At 45.0% G+C, this 19,354-nt stretch overlaps 1 protein-coding gene and 1 long non-coding RNA gene across 2 annotated transcripts in view; one reads left to right on the forward strand and one right to left on the reverse strand.

The window, feature by feature from the left end:
- The window catches only part of RIPOR2 (RHO family interacting cell polarization regulator 2), a 211,677-nt gene that overhangs the window by 23,843 nt on the left and 168,480 nt on the right, over positions 1 to 19,354 (reverse strand). The window contains 6 exon segments of the mRNA XM_070360757.1: positions 2,280 to 2,409; positions 4,227 to 4,375; positions 4,676 to 4,801; positions 5,999 to 6,042; positions 11,429 to 11,492; positions 15,837 to 15,986. Of these exon segments, the coding sequence (XP_070216858.1) occupies positions 2,280 to 2,409; positions 4,227 to 4,375; positions 4,676 to 4,801; positions 5,999 to 6,042; positions 11,429 to 11,492; positions 15,837 to 15,986 (663 nt within the window).
- LOC138984900 (uncharacterized) lies at positions 4,745 to 5,822 on the forward strand. Its single transcript, XR_011462143.1, has 2 exons — positions 4,745 to 4,882; positions 5,103 to 5,822. It is a non-coding gene; the product is annotated as an uncharacterized lncRNA (long non-coding RNA).

A 19,354-nucleotide genomic window follows, 5' to 3' on the forward strand; every position in this document is an offset into this window, starting at 1 on the left:
CCTGGCTTAGTAAGGAGTCGGGGGGCCTGGGTGATCTCGATTCTTATTTAAACTCCAAACTCCACTTCAGCCATTTCTCTGCAGCCTCACATTCCCAAGCCCATATTTGCTTGGACTTCAGCAGCAAAGGTCGAGTTAGACTGAGCTGCCTGCCGAAGGGGCTGTACCAGCTGCCAAGGGGCCGAGCCTACAAACAGGCACATGAGGGCTGGCATGTTGTAACTGACGGGTGATGTGGGCGCTGGAGCAAGGGGGCGGCTGCAGCCTGGGAGAGAGACAACCTGGAACTCAGCCCTAGAAGACAGAGAAGAAAGGAAGGAGGGGGAGGAAGTGTGTTCTAGAAGGAACAACAGTCTGCGGGAGATCCTGAGAGGGAGGGTGCATGGGGAGGCGGGGCGTTGGGCAGAGAATGAAGCCTGGAGAGATGGGAGGTGGGCCTGGAGAGCCGGGCCAGAAGGGAACTGGCTGCTCTGAGGAGTCTGTGTTCATCAAGTTCAAAAGGCTATAGGAAGCCATCACATTATTTTTTCTAATCTTGCTCTTGTTTAAATGATGTGACTAAAATCACTGCCAACTCCCCAGCCCTCTGACTTGCACTGTATGAGCATGAATATACACTTGGGGTTGGTAGTTACTCTATCAGCTGGTGTCTGCTTTAAATTTTATTGGAGTTTAGCCTCATCCATTTTACCTGTGTGTTTTTTTTGAATTCATTGAATAAGAGGTTATTATTATTATTATTATTATTAACCAGAAGACTTTTAACCCTTTCCTCTCTGGACATTCAAAGATTACTTTATATGTCTGTAAAGGGCAGAACATTCCATGGATGTATGTACATATGTGTATGTATATTCTCCTGCAACATAAAGGGCAACACATATCATGTAGGCAACTTATTACATCTTTGAAAATTAGAGTCTCTTTTACTATGACTGTATAAAACGCACCAAGGCTAAGAACCTCTTTCAATAAAAGAGCTCTAGGAAAACTGGTTTAAATCTTTCTGACTTCCTCAAATGCCAGTTTTTGAAGGCTACAACTGTAAAGATTGATATTAGTGATACATTAGCTTAACTTGTGAATGAGAACCTTCTTTGACTTCATGTGTAACTGTGTTTTTTAAAATGACAATCTTGTTACCATGGATATCTTTGCCACAGTGGAGAAAATTCACAGCACAAAAGTAGAGATCATGGGAAGGGAAGGACAGATGGCCTTTCTCACAAAGGTGCATGCAAGCCCAAACTTCCCACCCTGGGATCAGGAGACCTGTAACCGTTAGCCAGTGAGCATGAGAGCGAAGATAAAACAAGAGGCATGCCAAAGCATACATGCCACCAGCCCCCAAAGGCAAGCACGTCACACCCCAGCGGGCCACCCACACTCACATAAAACTCTAGCACGGCCTTGGGTCTCAGCCTGAGGGAGGGCAGGTCACTGAAAGAGCGGCTGCGGTGCAGCTTGGCAAAGAAAGAGTCTTGCAAGGCACTCAAGACAGACAGCCTTGGCTTGTCTGGTGAAGGATGCAACCATCTCTTCAGAAGTCAAAGCAAGATGGGGAGTTAGTGGAAAGTAGCAGGTTACTATGTTTCTGTCAGCTCTTAAGCAAGCGTTTCTGATTAAAACAAGGGGCCCTTATTTACATCTACGTCTTTAAAAGGCTGATCTCAGAGAATGGATGGAAAAGCTGACATGCGTTGATCAAAGTAACAGGTAAGTGGGGGTGGGGAGCAGAGCAGGGACAGAGCGGGTTGACCACCTGGGTGCCGGTGGCCACAGGCATCTAGGCATGTGCTTCCCTTAGTCACCCCTGGCTTAGGGTGAACTTGAAGATGACATCACAGTCGGCCCTCCCCTCTGTATCCGAGGGTTATGCATCCATGGAAAAGAAATTCCCGAAAGTTCCAAAAAGAAAAACTTCAATTTGCCAATTTGCTGGCAACTATTTACATAGCATTTACACTGTATTCACAACTATTTATGTGTCATTTGCATTACATTAAGTATCACAGGTAATCTAGAGATGATCTAGCGTATACGGGAGGATGTGAAGGTTATGTGCAAACACTGCCATTTCATATCAAGGACTGATTGGAGCATCCTCAGATTTTGCTATCAAAGGGGAGTTCCCAGAATGAACCCCCGAGGATACAGAGGGATGACTGCATTAGGAATTATAGAGACTCCCTAACACTGTATGTTAAGCATTTCAGAGGCTGGCTCCAAGCACTGCCTCATGTTCATCATCTGTCTTCCAGAAAGCACACAGGACTTACGAAGAAGGAGTGATCTTTGAAGGTGGGCGTTTCCGGGGTACCCTGGCTGTACATGGACATTCTTCTCTGGAGGGCGGCCACCTTGTTCCCAGCGCCTGAGGATGGGGTCATGTCCTCCACGTCAAACGGACTGCAAAACAACAGGACCCCATGAACATGCTTGTTAAAATCACCCATCATCACCGGACCTCAGGCCAAGGAAGCACCTCATTATACTAATGTAAACTCAGCCAGTGGGAACTGGGCTTGTTGCTTGTTCAGTCACTAAGTCATGTCTGACTCTGTGACCCCTTGGACTGTAGCCGGCGAGGCTCCTCTGTCCAGGCAAGAATACTGGAGTAGGCTGCCTTTCCCTTCTCCAGGAATTATCCCAACCCAGGGATAGAACCCGTGTCTCCTGTGTTGGCAGGCAGATTCTTTACCACTGAGCCACCAGGGAAGCTGGAGAGCTGGGCTGGTTTTGGCCAAATTGGTCTGTTACCAAAAAAACCATGATTTAAAAAAAGTGGAGCAGAAAAAGAAGTCTAGACTCACCCAAGGGACCACAGATTACCATCACAGCTTTAAGCAAAATTTATGTGCACACCTGGATACCAGTTAAATCTGCTTCTTCATTCATATTAGAGACATAAACATAAAGAATCTGCCTGTGATGCAGGAGCCACAGGAGATGTGGGTTTGATCTCTAGGTCAGGAAGATCCCCTGGAGGAGGGCACGTCAACCCACTCCAGTATTCTTGCCTGGAGAATCCCAGGGATAGAGGAGCCTGGAAGGTTACAGTCCACAGAGTCCCAAAGAGTTGGACACGAATGAAGTGACTTAGCATAACACAAGATGTTGAAGAAGTCTGTAAAAATTCCTGGAGTTTTGCAAGGACAGATGCTTTAATGATACAGGAGAGTACTAGATTATTGTTTGGTTCTGAGGAAAACACTCCTGTTCGCTTCAGTTCACCCAGCGCCTGCTGCGTGGCTGAGAGGACAACAGTCTGTTCACAATGGTGCCATTAGTCATCCCGCCATGGGCTCATCCAGCAGGAGCCTGCATTTGAGATGTCAGTCGTTACCAATGATGAGGAGAGACAGACTAGGCAAATCATGTGGACACTGTTTCAGTGACAAGGTTACACGTCTTTGCTGCTTCCATGTCTGACCCTCTGTATCGTAAAGGGGCCCGGACGTTAATATTCGACAGGCCCTCATTACTTGGTAACAGGGGTGTAAGATCAACTATTGTGAGCAGCCAGTGTTTCATAACTTAGCAAGACCTTTCCCATGGGATGACTTCAGAAAACCACTTTTTATCTGGAGGATAATTGCTTTACAATGTTGTGTTGGTTTCGGCCATACAACAACATGTATCAGCCATAAGTATACATATGGCCCCTCTCTCGAGCCTCCCTGCCACCCCCAACCCCTCTTAGCAGAAAACCACTTTTAAGTTCCTTACTTTGACAAAAGATTTCTCTTGCCCTTTGGAAATATTCTATTTCAGCATTTAGAGTGTGGAGAGACCAAGGATATCCAAAGCTTTCCAAAGTACTGTATGATGTCTGAGATAAAGAGGGTTAAGCAATTAAGACACCACAGCAAGCCTCAGGATCTTTCTGCAGACATACTGTCTCATACTGAACCGTTTCTTTCCTTCACATCAGTTGACTTGAGAGATACATTTCTTTATATACGTTCAAGGATTGAGAAGGAGGGATGGAGGCAGGATAAAATGTTTAAAAACAGAAAGTCAAAGAGGAGAGTAGTGATGTGATATTAACATGTATGAACACAGAGCAACCTGTTAAAGAGATTCCTGGGCCCTGGGGTGGGGCCTGAGAGTCAGCATTCAGGCCAAGCTCCTTGGTGATTCTGATGGTCCACGCGCCACCCTGGGAACAGCACGAGCCTGTGACACATATTTTTATTGCGATTATATAAAAAAGGGCAACTTACTACCAGGTGATTTCCAGGTTGAGTTTGATGGTGCCAAGGTCATTGATGTCCACAGCCACCACCTGAGGTCGGGCTGCAAACAGCTCTTTGGTCTCACAGGTCACGCTGCCGACCAGGAGGTGAGTCGCCAGCCCTTTGAGTTCTGTGACCTGGTGAGAGAGGGAAGGGAGAAAGGCCTTACAGGACAGCACTGGACGAAGGCACCCCTCTCCTTTGTTTTTCTTGGCCGGCGCAGGCATTTCAGAATCATATCTGAAGCTGGGGGTGGGTGTTTCCCAAGCCTGTCTCACATTTACACTGCCCGCTCTGACACGAGGGTGGGTCCGGGGATGTGCTTGTAGCACAGACAGCGGTCTGGGGGGTGGAGGGGCAGCGGGCAGAGGTCTCGGGGACAGACCATTCAGCTGCGGCAGCAGCAAAGACGACACGCAGCAGTGCTGATCCCGTACCTTGATGGAAATGAACCCGACTATCAGCGGCAGGAACACCATTTCTTCTCCGTCCCAGCTCTGTTTGCCGTTGACTTCTATCCTGCCTTTCAGTTTCCACCTCTGTCGGCCATACTTCATGAAAATCTGGGGAGAAGACGCCAAAGGGTCCTCAGGTTCCACTGCCCTCACCCTCCTCCCCTCCAAACATCAGGATGGGAAAGGCAGGTAAAAACCGCTCCTCCCCTCTCCAGCATCCTCACGCCCTGTCCTGACTGTCCCTTCTTCCAAATTCTCGGGGTGGGAGTGGGTGGAGCAGAGGAACCGTGGGGAAAGACTTTCAAAAGGGAGTAAGTTCTGCTTCTCTAGGACCGGGTGCGGAGGGCTTAAAGGTTATTGTATCAAGCCCTTCAGCTCACTCAGGTCAACAAGCTCTTTCTCTCCTTAGTTCTGCTTCAGTAGAACAACGACTGGATTAATTCTGCACACTCCCCAGCCCCTTCAGAGAGACAAGGAGCCAACAGCTAAAATCTACTCAGCGGCCAGAAGCAAGAAATAAGACATCCTCCTTCTGGGAAAGGGAGATGGAGCTGGACAAGGATTTTGAAACCTGACACACTCTGGGGAGAGGGTGTGCAGACTCCCCTTGGTCAGACAGCTTTACTGGTTAGAGGAAGATACATTCCCCCAACCTCCCACCAAGATGAACGATTAGAGAAGGTTCTGGAGGTGACGGTTAGATGAAATAATTATGGAGGTTCCCTTTTGAAAAGGAAAAAGATAAAAAGCGTTTTTTACTTTATGGAGTATACTTTTTATAAAGAAAGATCTAGATTTCACTATTCTTCACTCCTGATACTTACAAGAAGTCATAATCCTGGATTAGATCTTAGGTCAGGAAAAAAGCTGCTATCGAGTACAATATTGGGACATGGAAAAACATGACTGTAGATCTCATATCTAACGACACGAGCTAAGGGATCAATGCTAAGTCTGCTCATGTCAAGAACTGGACAACATTTATATGAGAGAATGTCTTCCTATATTCAGGAAAATAATTTACGGGTGAAGGGTCATGATATCTGTGCATTGATCTACAATGGTTCAGAAAAATAACAACAGCAATATTAATCATAATAAAGCAAATGTGGCATAATATTAAAAATCAGTGTCTAGATGACCCATATATGAGAGGTCTTATACTAATCTCTAAACTTTCTTATGGGCCCAAATTTATTTTTCAAAATTAAAAAAAATACAAATAAAAAGACAATTAAAGAGGCAAAATAATGACAACTGACTCTTGTCTCTCAAGTCCAACACCCAGTCTGACACCATACTTACTTCATATTGATCTCCAGGACAGAGGCGAGCAAAGCCAGCAAGACCTGTAAGCAAGCAGTTTGGATCAGAGACACAGAGTCAATTTCTCTTCTTTACAAACCTTCACTGGCACATTTATAAAACTCAAAGTGTCAGGCCTTTGTGAAAACTCATGTAATATCTTCTGGGGACCCTCTGTGGGCACAGCTATTGTTGGGAATTCAACCTATCTCAGTGAGAGAGGACATTCCTTGCTGGGATGATGGGAGAGGTGCTCGCCAGGCAGATAAGGCTGTCTCTTCTATGAAGAGCCCCGTTAAGTCGTGAGACTGTGAGATAGATGAATGTGCTTTCCACCAGTCCCATGGGTGATGCCAGGGTTGAGATAGATAGAGAAGGTCCATGGAGGTCTCAAAAAGCACCTGCTGTTACCACTCTCTGTCAGTAGATGGCAGCAACTTATCATTTCCTCACACCTCTCCATCCACAGAATCACTCCATTGAGGACCCGTTTCTACTAACCAGTAGAACATTAACAAGCCTCTTAAAAAGATTTACTGAAATAAGAGCAGAATTAAAGAAGCCAATTTTCACTAATAGTTTTCTGGAGGATTAGTCTTTTATTTTTAGTGCTTCTGAAGCAAAGCACAATCAACTTGTTTTTATAAATCCAAATTGGCTGGATATGCCGACTTCAATAAAATCCTAAGCACTCTCTAAAAACCTCTACAGACTATTCAGAATTCATCAACTGCCTGTTTACCTACCTGTGCAATTACAGTGGAGGCCTGGTTAAAAAACAAAACAAAACAAAACAAAAACCTAAACAACTGATCTGATATCCTTGCTGGATAAAGGACAGTAAAGGTGAAAATCCTTTGAAGGTTTTTTTTTTTCTTCTTTTCAAAATCACCAGAAATTTTGTATTGGAAGAACTTATCCAAATGGGAGAAAGCTACTTGGTACAGATGTTTTTGAGCTTCTCAGCTCATGTTATTAAAGCAAAATTTTTTTGGAATTGCTTGTAGTTGCATCACACTGATACTGTGATTATCACCACATTGTGGCACGTGGCAGTAGGTAGGTAAAAACAGGCCTGGGATTATGCTATGCTCCTTCAAGTCCTATCTGCTTATGTAAGCCATTACGGTACTGACGGTACTGACGGTACTGACGGCATAACTGAAACAGCTGCATTTACTGCCTAGCAAGTATCCTTTCAACCTGGCCAGGTTCCTTTCAGACTCTGGTCTGAGGCCTGTTTGGACTTTCAGTTGGGGAAAGCTTCGTGTTCCTCAGTGGTTTGGGGATGAACGTGGCACTGTCTACAGAGCTTTCACAATGACCACTCCAAAACCCACCACAGGGGTCAGCACCAGGGAAGGACATGGGAGGTGGGGGGCTGAGGGGCCTTTTATCTCCATGGTGCGTCTTCCTGCCTCTTGCGGATGCTTTACTGTAAACTCGACTGACTGATGAAACAGTTCTCCCACAACCTCCTTCAGAAGCCCCAGATACTACAGTGAGCAGTTGCCCATCCTGCTTTTCCTTTGCTCAAGGGCCATTCTGCCAGAAGAACACATCCCTTTTTTTTCTAGTTCTACAAGGATCTACAAGGATCTTCTTTTCCAAAGATAAAAAGGATCACACATGTTGGCTGGCAGCACATACACAGAGAAAAGGCTGGTTGGAAATCCATGACAATTTTAACAAAATTTAGCACTGGGGGAGCCGTTCTGAAGCTAAGGAAGTCACACTTTCTACTCCAAGGAAAACAGCCAAATAGCTGAATAGCTGGGAGCTCCCATTACAGGCCTGACGGATTTATGCTGAGACATAAATAATGCAGATTTACTGGCTCCCTTATAGATGTCCCCTCTCCTGGGCTGGGCCTGCCCTGAAAGCTGCAAGGGCCAGGACAGACTTTTTGACATACACACTGCTTGGAACTTAATTTGAAGTAGGTAATAACTGGGAGAAGAAGTTGATTTCGGTAAAGGACCAGATCTTTTCATGTGCACATTGGTGGATGGCTCTGTACCCTCCTCTTTAGCCTGGTACTGGACCAAGGATCCCCACAACTCTCCTCCCAAGGTCCTCTCCTGCTTGCTCAGTTGCTCAGCCATATCCAACTCTGTGTGACCCTATGGACCGTCACCCGCCAGACTCCTCTGTCTATAGGATTCTCCAGGCAAGAATACTGAAGTGGGTTGCCATACCCTCCTCCAGGGAAATCTTCCTGACTGAGGAATCAAACCTGAGTCTCTCATGCCTCCTGGCATCGGAAGGCAGGCTCTTTACCACTAGTGCCACCTGGGAAGCCCAAGGTCCTCTCATTCTAACCAAAAGTTACGTCCGGGAAGCCTTTCTCTTCCCTGCTTCTGTCCCCCTTCTCACCCCTCCCCCCAGCCTTCTAAGCAATTGGCCATATTATTGGTTAGGCAGGTTGTTTATTCCACTGAATTAGACTGGACTGGCTCATGCATCCATTTTCTCCAGTAGACTGTGTGGAGGTCAAGGCCAGGGACCGTTTACCAGGATGCAGCTGGCCAACAGCAGGAGCTCAGCGAGCATTTGATCAATTGCTTTTACCACCAGCACCTACCCCACCCCCGCCAAAAGCCCCACAGAATGATTTTGTTATTGTGTGTTGGGGTGGGGTGAAAAGGGAAGTGGGAAAGGGTGTGGCAGGAAGAAGTTGAGTTAGCAGGTCTGAGAATGTTATGAAATATTCTCAGTTTATGTCACTATGTATGTTGGGAGCGGTAATTTTTTCTTACTAGAATTAATAACAGATAAAGTAGCTAAATGCAAAGATGCAAGATTTCTTGGCAGCGCAAGTGACTGGCTTCCTTTTATCAAGAGAAAAAGGAAGATTTTCATGGGGATATTGCCCTTGAAAGGCTTCATAGAAATAGTTCACGTTTTCATGTTAGATTAGGAAAGCGGAAGTGAGCTTGCAGGTTTGACTGATCCCTGAACCCAGATAGAAGCCAGGGAAGCTCATTGGGTAGGTGGAGAGAACAAAGTCAAGGATAGCGATGGAAGAGCAGGAGCCAGCAGAAAGTTCAGTCCGTCCATCACGATAACTCGTCATAACGCAGATTTGTTCTTCAGCTGGGCAGCCAGTTCCCCAGTGGATGGCAGGGTCCCCACAGCGTCCTCACTTGACCACCAGGCCTGAGGTCCAGATCTGGTGGGTGGGATCCCCTTTCTCCCACACCTCTCCTGGGATGCCTGTGTGCTGGGTGGAGGATGACCATCCCATAGAGAAAAGAACATTCTTTGAGCAATCTTTTATCCTATCTGCTCAACTTTGTTAGAACGTCCCACCTCCAGGGCTTCCCTGATGGTTCAGTGGTTAAGACTTTGCGCTTCTGTTCCAGGGAGCGTGAGTTTGATCCCTAGCTGGGGAACTAAGATCCCACATGCCAACCCAGGAGTGCACTGCAGCAAAAAAAAAAAAAAAAAGTACTGTGTGACTCTGGGGACAAGTCACTTAACCCTGTTCCCCATGGCAGAAATGGGGAAATTACCATCCCACCCCAAATTGGTGCATTTGATAACAGTGTCAGAAACAGGGGATATATGGTACTGCCTGTGTTAACAGTGAGAAGATGGGTGTGACAGGAATTTCTCTCAGCTGTGAGACCCTAGATTGTGCTAGCCTGCGTGGCTAGTGTCTCGAGAGTTGGGGGAAGGAGAGAGAAGTGTTCTCTGTGAAACGCTGACCCAGGACAGTGGTTTTCCAGAAGCAGGCTGCTGATAGAATCATCCTGAAGATGAAAAATAAACACACTCCAGGGCCCCGCCCTGACATGCTGAGAGGGGGGCAGGGCCCGAGTGGTTTTAGAACCACTGACTCTGGTGAGGACTCAAAATGGAGAGGATGGACTGAAAAATCTGAAAAAGCACAGATGCCACACGTCAGCAGTGAAGTAAGTGTTGAGACTTCATACTGAATAACAGCCTGACTGGCAATGGGATTTGCTGGAGAGAAGAACAAAGCCACGTGGGCAGCTGAGGGTCAAGGTCGTGTGGACTGGCAGGTATACTCATACAGAGAAGCTCTCCAGGCTTCGAACTTGACAGAAAAATCTCTCTCCTGATAGGTGACTCATTGGAAAATGAAGCTCTCCTGTTGAACGCTTTTTTAAAAAAGCTCCCCTTTCCTACTCCCTTGATGGCAAAAAGTAGGCAAGAGGGTGATTAAATCCCCACTAGCAACCCAGGGGTGCAGCTGCTAAGACACCTCAGCAAAGGAAAGGCGCACACACCAGACATTTTCCCCGAGGTGAGTGGGCAAATGGCCCAGACTCAGAAGGAAGAAGGACCTGCTGGGAGGGCTGCTCGTTTGAGAGCCCTGCCGGCACTGGGCTGTTAGCCTGACACTTGGGGGATGCTCTGTTTCCTAACACTAGAGCTTCTTTTTGTCTTGAAGATGCTAGTGGTGCAAATAGACACTGCTTCTAGGGTAGAACTTTCTGGAGTCAGTACCAGAAAGGCGGTGGGAAAATGCACAGTCCTCTGGGAGGGTTAACACTAAAAAGCATTTAAAAATAAAGAACTTGGTAGGTCATTTACAGGAAAGTAGAGCATAAACGAACAAACTTAATGACACCAAGAAGCCAAAAGACAAGTCTAGAACGTGGGATATTCTGTACAACAGTGGCTTCAACATAGTAAGTCAATGGTAAGAAAAAACAAAACAAAACAGAGTGGGGTCTGTTTTAGATAAAAAGGAAACTAAAAACAGATACTTGATGACCAATGATAATGTATGGACCTAGTATGGATCCTGATTTGAACAAACCAACTATACAACTCATGTTTAAGATGACTGGGCCATTTGCCAGTGGAATGGATTCGTAACAAAGGCATGTTCATTTTATTAAAAGTGATAATACTTGGCATGTGGTGATGTAAGATGCCCTATTGTTTTTCCCCCGACAGCACCACGCAGCTTGTGGGATCTTAGTTCCCTGAGCAGGGATTGAACCTGGGCCCTCGGCGCTGAGAGCGCAGAGTCCCAGCCACTGGACCACCAGAGAGGTCCCAAGATGTCCCTGTTCTTTAAGAGAGGCATATTGCAGTCTACAGGGGGAGACTCCCACATATGAGTTTTATTTCATCAAAGGAAAAACAAAGACAAAGAACCAGATGAAGCAAAGGCGGCAAAACCTTGCCAATTATTAAATCGAGGTGATGGGTCAATGGGGGTTCCTTGTAATATTCTCTCCATGTTTGTGTATGTTTGAGATCTTGTTATAGTAAATATTAAAGTGTGTAGGCAAGGCTCAGGATGAAGGTTCTGGAGCATCAATAAATTAAGTGGGGAGGGCTGAGAGAGGGTGGCCTAGAATCTTTGCAAGGACAATAGAGTGTGTGATGTGACACTTGGAGGAGCTCTACAGAGCTGATGCCTGCCTCTCTAAACAGGGGGGAGGATACCTTTCATCTTGATGGAGAACTCCCCCAGCTGCTTCTCCAGCTCCGCTTCAATGGCGCACATGTTCTAGAAAGAACACAGGGGACCAGCGTTAGAACTAAGCTTCTCTCAAAGCACACCATGTTCTCACAGGGGTGGACAACCACTGCTCAAACCGGAGGCATTTACCTGTTTGCAATGAGTTACATGACCCTGCTCATGGAGCAATCTTGACCAAATGTTTTACCTAAGCCTAAATGAGCCTTCTAGTGTGTGGGAAATTTAGAGCACAGGAGACCAAGTTAACTTGTAAACAGTCAGATAGATCTGGAATGTGCAAGATTCTAAAAGAACTGGCCTGGATTATATAAAAAGGCAGTAGTACTATGGGATAGAAATTCTAGTTAAAAGAGATTAAAGAGACATAACAACCAAATGTAATGTGTTAACTCTGATTCCATCATGATTTGAAAGTAAATAAAGTAAAAGAGTTATGAAAGACATTATTGGACCAAATAAGAGAAATCTGAAAATGTACAGGATGTTAGATCATTCTATTCAGTGACTGGTAATTAATATTCTTAGTTGTGATAATGGTGTGTGGTTATGCAAAGATAACATGTGTTACACAGGTTCTCATTAAAGCATCCGTGCTAAAATATTTATGGGGTGAAATGTCACATTATTTACCACTTACTATCGAATGACTTAGTAAAAGGGAAAAAAATGGAGCATATGCAAGAGAAGGAAAGCAAATATGGCAAAACATTAGCAACTGGTAAGTCTAAATAAAGTAATGACGGTCGACATACTAGTCTTTAGTTTTCTGTAGGTTTGAAAATTTTCTTTACAATAATTTGGAGTCAAAAGAGCTGAGAAGTTCAACTGTACTCCAAGCGAGTGAGGCAGGATTCCTGTTGCCGTGCCAGGAGGCCCCCAAAATGATTCTTGGGTTTGACAAACGTCCTCTCCTCATCTAATGTTGAGGGAACAGTGGAGACAAAGGAGCGACACCATCTCTGCCTGTGGTTAGATGTCTAACCACCCAGCATACTTCCTCAGTGTCTGAGGACCTAAATAACAGAGCAGCTACAGTTAGAAATCAAGAGAAAAGCGCTGTGGCCAGGGGCTGCCCCCATGGAGGCCCTCCTGCAGTGGCCAGTTTAAGCTTCGGGTGGTAGCTCAGCTAGTAAAGAATCCACCTGCAATGCAGGAGACCCCGGTTCAATTCCTGGGTCGGGAAGATCTGCTGGAGAAGGGATAGGCTACCCACTCCAGTATTCTTGGGCTTCCCTAGTGGCTCAGACGGTAAAGAATCTGCCTGCAATGCAGGTGACCTGGGTTTGATCCCTGGGTTGGAAGATCCCTGGGAGAACAGCATGGCAACTCACTCGAGTATTCTTGCCTGGAGAATCCCATGGACAGAAGAGCCTGCTGGGCTACAGTCCATGGGGTTGCAAAGACTCGGACACGATAGAGCGGCTAAGCACAGCACACAGCCGTCACCTCTGATGTTCTAAGCAGAAGGCCCTGTGCCAGCCTCCTGCGTGTGCCCCCCGCCCCCCTGCCCCACACAGACACCCTGGGGCAGCATCTGCAGGCTCCTCCCCCATCACATTTTGGGGGCTCGGGCCTGTGGTCTGGGCAGATCAATGAGCATGGACAGGGGCTGCTTCCATATGCTATCTTTTTTTAAAAACTTTTTATTTTGTATTGGGGTACAGCCGATTAACAATGTTGTGAGAGTTTTAGGTGGCCAGTGAAGGGATTCAGCCATACATACACATGTATTCGTTCTCCCCCAAACTCCCCTCCCATCCTGGCTGAGGGGTTGCTTCCATTTGGATTTTGTTTGCAGAGGGCTTCAGGATTGACTTGCAAGCTAGGGGTTCTGACTCTTAGACGTCAGTACCTCAAATAGCTCAGCAAAGCTGGGGAAAACTTCCTGAGGTTGAACTCTGTGCAGCTGGAAAGTTTTGAAAACAAAGTCTCAGTTTTGTAAACCAATTTTCTTCCTCTGAGCACTGGGTGTCTCTGGGAAGGAATGGATTACTGTTTCTAGAAATCTATCAACGATGTTATCATACATGTCAGTACTGTGACCAGAGTCTTTAGGAAACTTGGTGGGGGCAGGGGACAGCTAGTTTAACAGTTGAGGACACCCACAGTCAGAATTGTCTTCTGTCTCCCCTAGGCAGCCCTGGATGAACACTGCGGCCATTGCAAAAGGCTCCCAGAACCATCAATTCCTAAACCCTCTTTGTGATAAAATCCCTGTTTTTTGTGGTTATGTGAAGACACAAATCCACCTGATGTCAGGTGAGGTAGGAAGCTACCGATGTCCTGGCCTTCCTTCTCCTCTTGCTGCAATTATACTACACAACAACCTTGAATTTGTGAGCCAATATGATGTCGTGTCTTGGCACCTGACCAGGGGCGGTTATTTCTTTTTTTTTTTTCTTAGAGCTTTTTATTTTATACTGGGGTATAACCAACTAACAATAATAGTGATAGTTTCAGGTAGACAGCAAAGGGATTCAGCCATACACATACAAGTATCCACTGTCTCCCGAACTCCCTTCCCATCCAGGCTGTCACATAACACTGAGCAGGGTTCCATGGGTGGGTGTTTCTGAAACACCCTACAAAAGTTTTGGGACAGGCACAGGCTGCTGCTCTGTCTTCAGCATGCGTACTGAGAATGGCCACTCTCACTGGCAACTGCTCTTTTGACTTCAGAGATGTGTGGAAATGAGGTGTCCTGAACTAGGGCTGCTTCTAAGCCAGAGAGTCTTAGCCTGTGCTCCATCAACTTGGATGGGGGAAAAAAGAAAAAGTCACGTTGCTATTTCCACTAACCTCTAACTGAAATCTAGTATGTCTGTATATCATGAATGGAGAAAACAAGCCACAGCCGTACGACTGGGACCTAGTAAAAGTCTACATTCATGTCACATCAATTGTTGCAGGCATCTTGAGAAATCATTTCAATACTTGGAAATTTCAATAGTTATTGGAGCCGTTGCTAAATCTTATAGTTTGATGTGTTCATAAAGTAGCAGTCTTGTACTGTACTACACATTTGGTTTCAAAAATATTTTGATCACTGTGCTGACAATACTGAATTAACTATATTTCAATATCATTTGTTTCCTTTGAATTCCTATGGGCTTTATTTCATGCATTCAAAAAGCATTCTCCCGAAAAGGGAACTTAGGTGAAGAAGCCCTGCTTTAAGCCGTGAAAAAAGACAAAGTTGGTTCAGACAAGAGGCAGGGCTGGAGGGTTACACAGGAAATGATCCTGCGGCAAGTCATCTAAGACGTCCCTCCTGTCCCAGGGCTGAGACAGATGCTCACACCGGGAACTGTCCAATAGACCCTCATCAGGCTGATGACTTCATTCATGACATTGGATCTCTGGACAAAGACACATGGGACAGTGAGAAGGTTTTAATAATTTAGTCATTTCATCTCAGACACTGCTATCAGGTGACCCCTGGAGGAGCGAAGACCTCTCTGTGTTGTATGTCTGGGCCCCAGAGACCGTCAGAAAGCAGGAAAGCGTGCTTCTGTTCATGACTCTTTTTCTTCCCTCCTTTACAATAGAACGGAAATTTCTTGCAATAAAATAATCATAGGCGAGAGGTTAGTGAACCCAACATCCAGGGCGGCCATCTTAACCACAAGGTCTGTTCAGTTTGCAGGGATAAAGCTAGAGAATCTGGAAGTGCATTTCAATGAGAAGAACCAGCACATTTGTGGCTCATTTGTTTGCTGACATTTTTAACATGCCTTTGTAATCTACTTGTGCATAGAAGGTACACATAAAGAAGTAGGACATTTGTCCTGTGAACAGCTTCATAGCATTTAAAATCCTGTGGATTTGCATGCCCGTGAACACGCCTATTACAATGACACCAGGAGGGGCGTGCCTGACAGGTGAAGCTCACAGACCAAGAAAGTAACTTGCTCTGGAGTTTATAGAAGGTGCTGAATCAAAATACCACGAATGATACCACCCAAGAGACATTTTAAAAAACTGCACTGATGGCCTCAAGAAAATGCAAGACATGCAAACAGCAAAACTTCTCTCTCTAAAGAGTAGAATGAGCTTGCAGGGTGCCTGGTTCTCGGGATGTTTGTGTGCTTAGTCGCTTCAGTCATGTCCGACTTTTTGCGACCCTATGGACTGTAGCCGGCCAGGCTCCTCTGTCCATGGGATTCTCCAGGCAAGAATACTGGAGTGGGTTGCCATGCCCTCCTCCATGGGATCTTCCCAACCCAGGGATGGAACGTGTGTCTCTTACATCTCCTGCATTGGCAGGTGGGTTCTTTACCACTAGCACCACCTGGGCAGCCCTGTGGTTCCTGACAATTCAATTCAGGTCAGGCCAGGTGGAGTTCAGCAGCCGAGCAGGCTGGCACATACCTCTGTGTACTCTTTGTAGCTCCGGTTGATCTCTGCCAGGCTCTCGCGGGCAGCTTTGCTGGCAGGTGACGTTGCAAAGGCTTGCTTCATTTTACTGGCACCATCTTGGAGGCGTCTTTGGATACAATAAGCTTCATAGAGTTCATCTACCTGCCAGAATCAAAACAAAACAAGAACACGATCAATATTTATCCCACTTGAAGGAAGTGACACAGGCCATTGCTAAGAGTTCAAGATACTTTATGTTTCTGAACTCAAAAGGAGACTCTTGTAGAAGTGCCATCCTTTCTAGACAGACCCATCATTTTTGTTTCAGCCACTCAGTTCCATTTTCTATTTCAAACCAGATTTTACTCTGAGCTTTCTTTTCAAACGGCATGGAATGAAAATGAACTTAACATTGGTGGACGGCGTGAGATAAGGTTTAGATAATGAGGACAGGAGTCTTTTACACGAGGAACAAACACTGGAAGAGTGTGTACAGTATCACACTGATGCGAAGACCTTGCATTTACTGGGCTCTTATCACTTTTTTAAGAGTGTCGCCAGTGATAGTCACACATCCAGATTTAGAATTCTTTTTAAAAAGAACGTGAGACTATTTATCAAAAATGATTTTTGTAAAGATGTGGCTCAACAAAAGACAGAAAACAATGGCAAGTTATTCTTAAAATTAGAGTGAAGCATGATTGTCAAAACTTATCAAACAGAACATAAGAACTGTGACATCTTTGGCATGTAAATTACACCACAATTAAAAACATAAATGGGAAGAATGGAAATGAACTTTTCTCTGCAATACCTCTATGCTTAGGCTTCTAAATAATAATATACTCTTTGCAAGTGGTTATTGATCATACTCATTAGATAAGCCTGACAGTCACTTGATACTTCTCAGGCAGTAATTCTCAATCAATCCAGCGTGATTGTGATAGTCAAGGGACATCTGGCAACATCTGGAGACATTTTCCAATGTCACATCTGGGAGGTGCTGCTAGCATCTAGTGGGTAGAGGCCAGGGATGCTGCTAAACATCACGGAGGACAGCCCCCTACAGCAAAGAATTATCCCCAAATGTCAACAGTGCCTACACTGAGAAAACCTCAAGTTATTCCAGATATTTATCTCTACAGTCTCTTGTAATATTTTCAGTTATCAATACACCAACCTCAGTTAACTACAGGAATTTTCATGCAGATTAAAAAGCATGATATCACTAAATATTCTATGTTCTGGGAGGCAGTTATCTACCTAGGACTACTTGAATTTTTCATTTCCGTACAAACTTTGTTCTATCTAAAAGGAGGCTATAGCTGTGGATTCAGAAGGAGGTGGAGATGAATATGATGGATTTCAGCATTTAAGATTCCCCTTTTATCCTGAAGGCAAACTTTTGGCTGATCACTAAAAAGCATTACTACTACTACCTGTTAATGGTATAATTTTCCATAGTGGCTCTCTCTATACAGATGTCAGTGATGCTTAGCCAAGTACATGAATGTTAAGAGACTGAAGATGATTCTCTTGGTTAAAGGATTCTTTGCTGCTCTTCGACAATTCACCCCATTTTTCTGAGAGGAATCGTCAAAACTCTGGAAGGAACAACAGTCTTTCATCTTTGGGGTTGGTGGAATTGTCCCTGAATAAGAGGGAGGTATAGGACCCAAGGGATGGTGGCACATCTGCTGATAAGACCCTTTGGCTGGTGAGTGGCATTGAGGGTGGTTTCCATACATTCAAACCAAGACTCACTTGGTGAGCTTGTTAAAATGTTGATGCCCAGGCCTCACTCTGAGACGCTGATTTAGTAGCTTAGCGATGGGTGAGGAGTTTGAAAATTTAAATAAACGGTGCAGATTGTCTGATGTGGCTGGTCCCCTGGAGACTTAGAAACACAGGAGCTGATATCTCTTCTAGTGCAGGCCTGGCTGCCTCATCTGTGTGGCCTCCTGGGGGACTGGCCCTTCAGCCTCTTTCCCAAAGTCGCTGAGACTGTAATCCTCTCAATAAGGAAACTGCTCACTGGACCACTGGTATAGCCCTAATGATTAGTATACTACTTTACATTTAAAGAATAGTTTATTCTTGTTTTCATTTATTTTAAAAATATTTTTTTTATTTTTAATTTTTTTTTATATTGGAGTATCATTGACTAACAATGTTAGTTTCAGGTGTACAGCGAAGTGATTCAGTTATACATATTTATTGTCATTTAAATATTAGTCTATCCTAGCTAAATGGAGTTAACCTTTCACATAAAGGATAACTAAGCAGGGGTTTAGTTATCTTTGGGGTTGGTGGATTTAGGTGGTTGCACTCACCTAAGCAGAAGCTGCAGACAAGAATTTGTCTTACCTATAAGTTAGCAGTGTGTGTGTGTGTGTGTGTGTGTGTGTGTGTTCACTCAGTTGTGTCTGACTCTTTGAGACCCCACAGACTGTAGCCTGCCAGGCTCCTCTGTCCATGAGATTCTCCAGGCAAGAATACTGGAGTGGACTGCCATCCCTTTCTCCAGAGGATCTTCCCAACCTAGGGATCAAACCCTGGTCTCCTGCACTGCAGGCGGATTCTTTACCGTTTGAGCTACAGGGAAGTCCTGTAAGTTAGCAGTGGCTCTCATCAAATAAATGGAGTCAATAAAATATAACTTGTTAGGATTTGTTAGGCATCCATGCATAAGATGCCACAGATAGGGGTTACTAACCTTTAATAACCACTAAGATTGTTATATCTTACAATGATGGATATGAGATGGATAAACACACTTTTTCCTAATACTAATTCTGTTTTCTTGCTATTTTCCCAACTAAACAGAGTAATTTCAAAGCTCACCTGCCACATAAATATCTTCTAATGGATGTCATTGTTTTACTTATTGAGTTGAACAGAAATAGGAGCAATTTCAGATTTACCAAGGTAATAAATATCTTTCAAAGTAGGAATGTACAAAGGCAGTATCATATAAACGTTTACAGACATATAAATCATCACAGAATTCTAAACTGGAAAGGATTCTTAGGATCACCTAGATTGACTACGTGCAACTCCAGGCTCACTACACAGAGTGGGAAGTCAAGGTCCACCTGGATGATACAGCCCAGGGAGTATGTGCAGAGATGGAAGTGAACCTGAGACTTCTGACTCCTAGTAGAGAGAACAGCTAAAACCTCCAGTCTCCACACTTGGAAGATGAGTGGGTGCCTCTGATGGGTGCAGATGAGAACAGGAATTGCTGATAGTGTGATTCAGCTGCTCTCAAACGGAAATTGTTTCTAGGTTATGCCAATACTGCCAACAGTGTCCAGAATGACAGCGGATAGTCCCACTCCATGCTAGGGTGGTGGGACCATCAGTCAACTATTTGTAGGGTTCAGGGCTGGATATCAGGGACCCTGACAAACTGGAGTACACAGAGGGAAGCAGTGAGGATGAAAAGGAACTTGGAAACCAAGCCATGTGAAGAAGGGTGGAAGAAACTTAAGTAAGCATGAGAAGGATTGAGGGAGCTATACTACAGC

This window comes from Bos mutus, chromosome 23, assembly GCF_027580195.1.
Source record: "Bos mutus isolate GX-2022 chromosome 23, NWIPB_WYAK_1.1, whole genome shotgun sequence".
NCBI lineage: Eukaryota > Metazoa > Chordata > Mammalia > Artiodactyla > Bovidae > Bos > Bos mutus.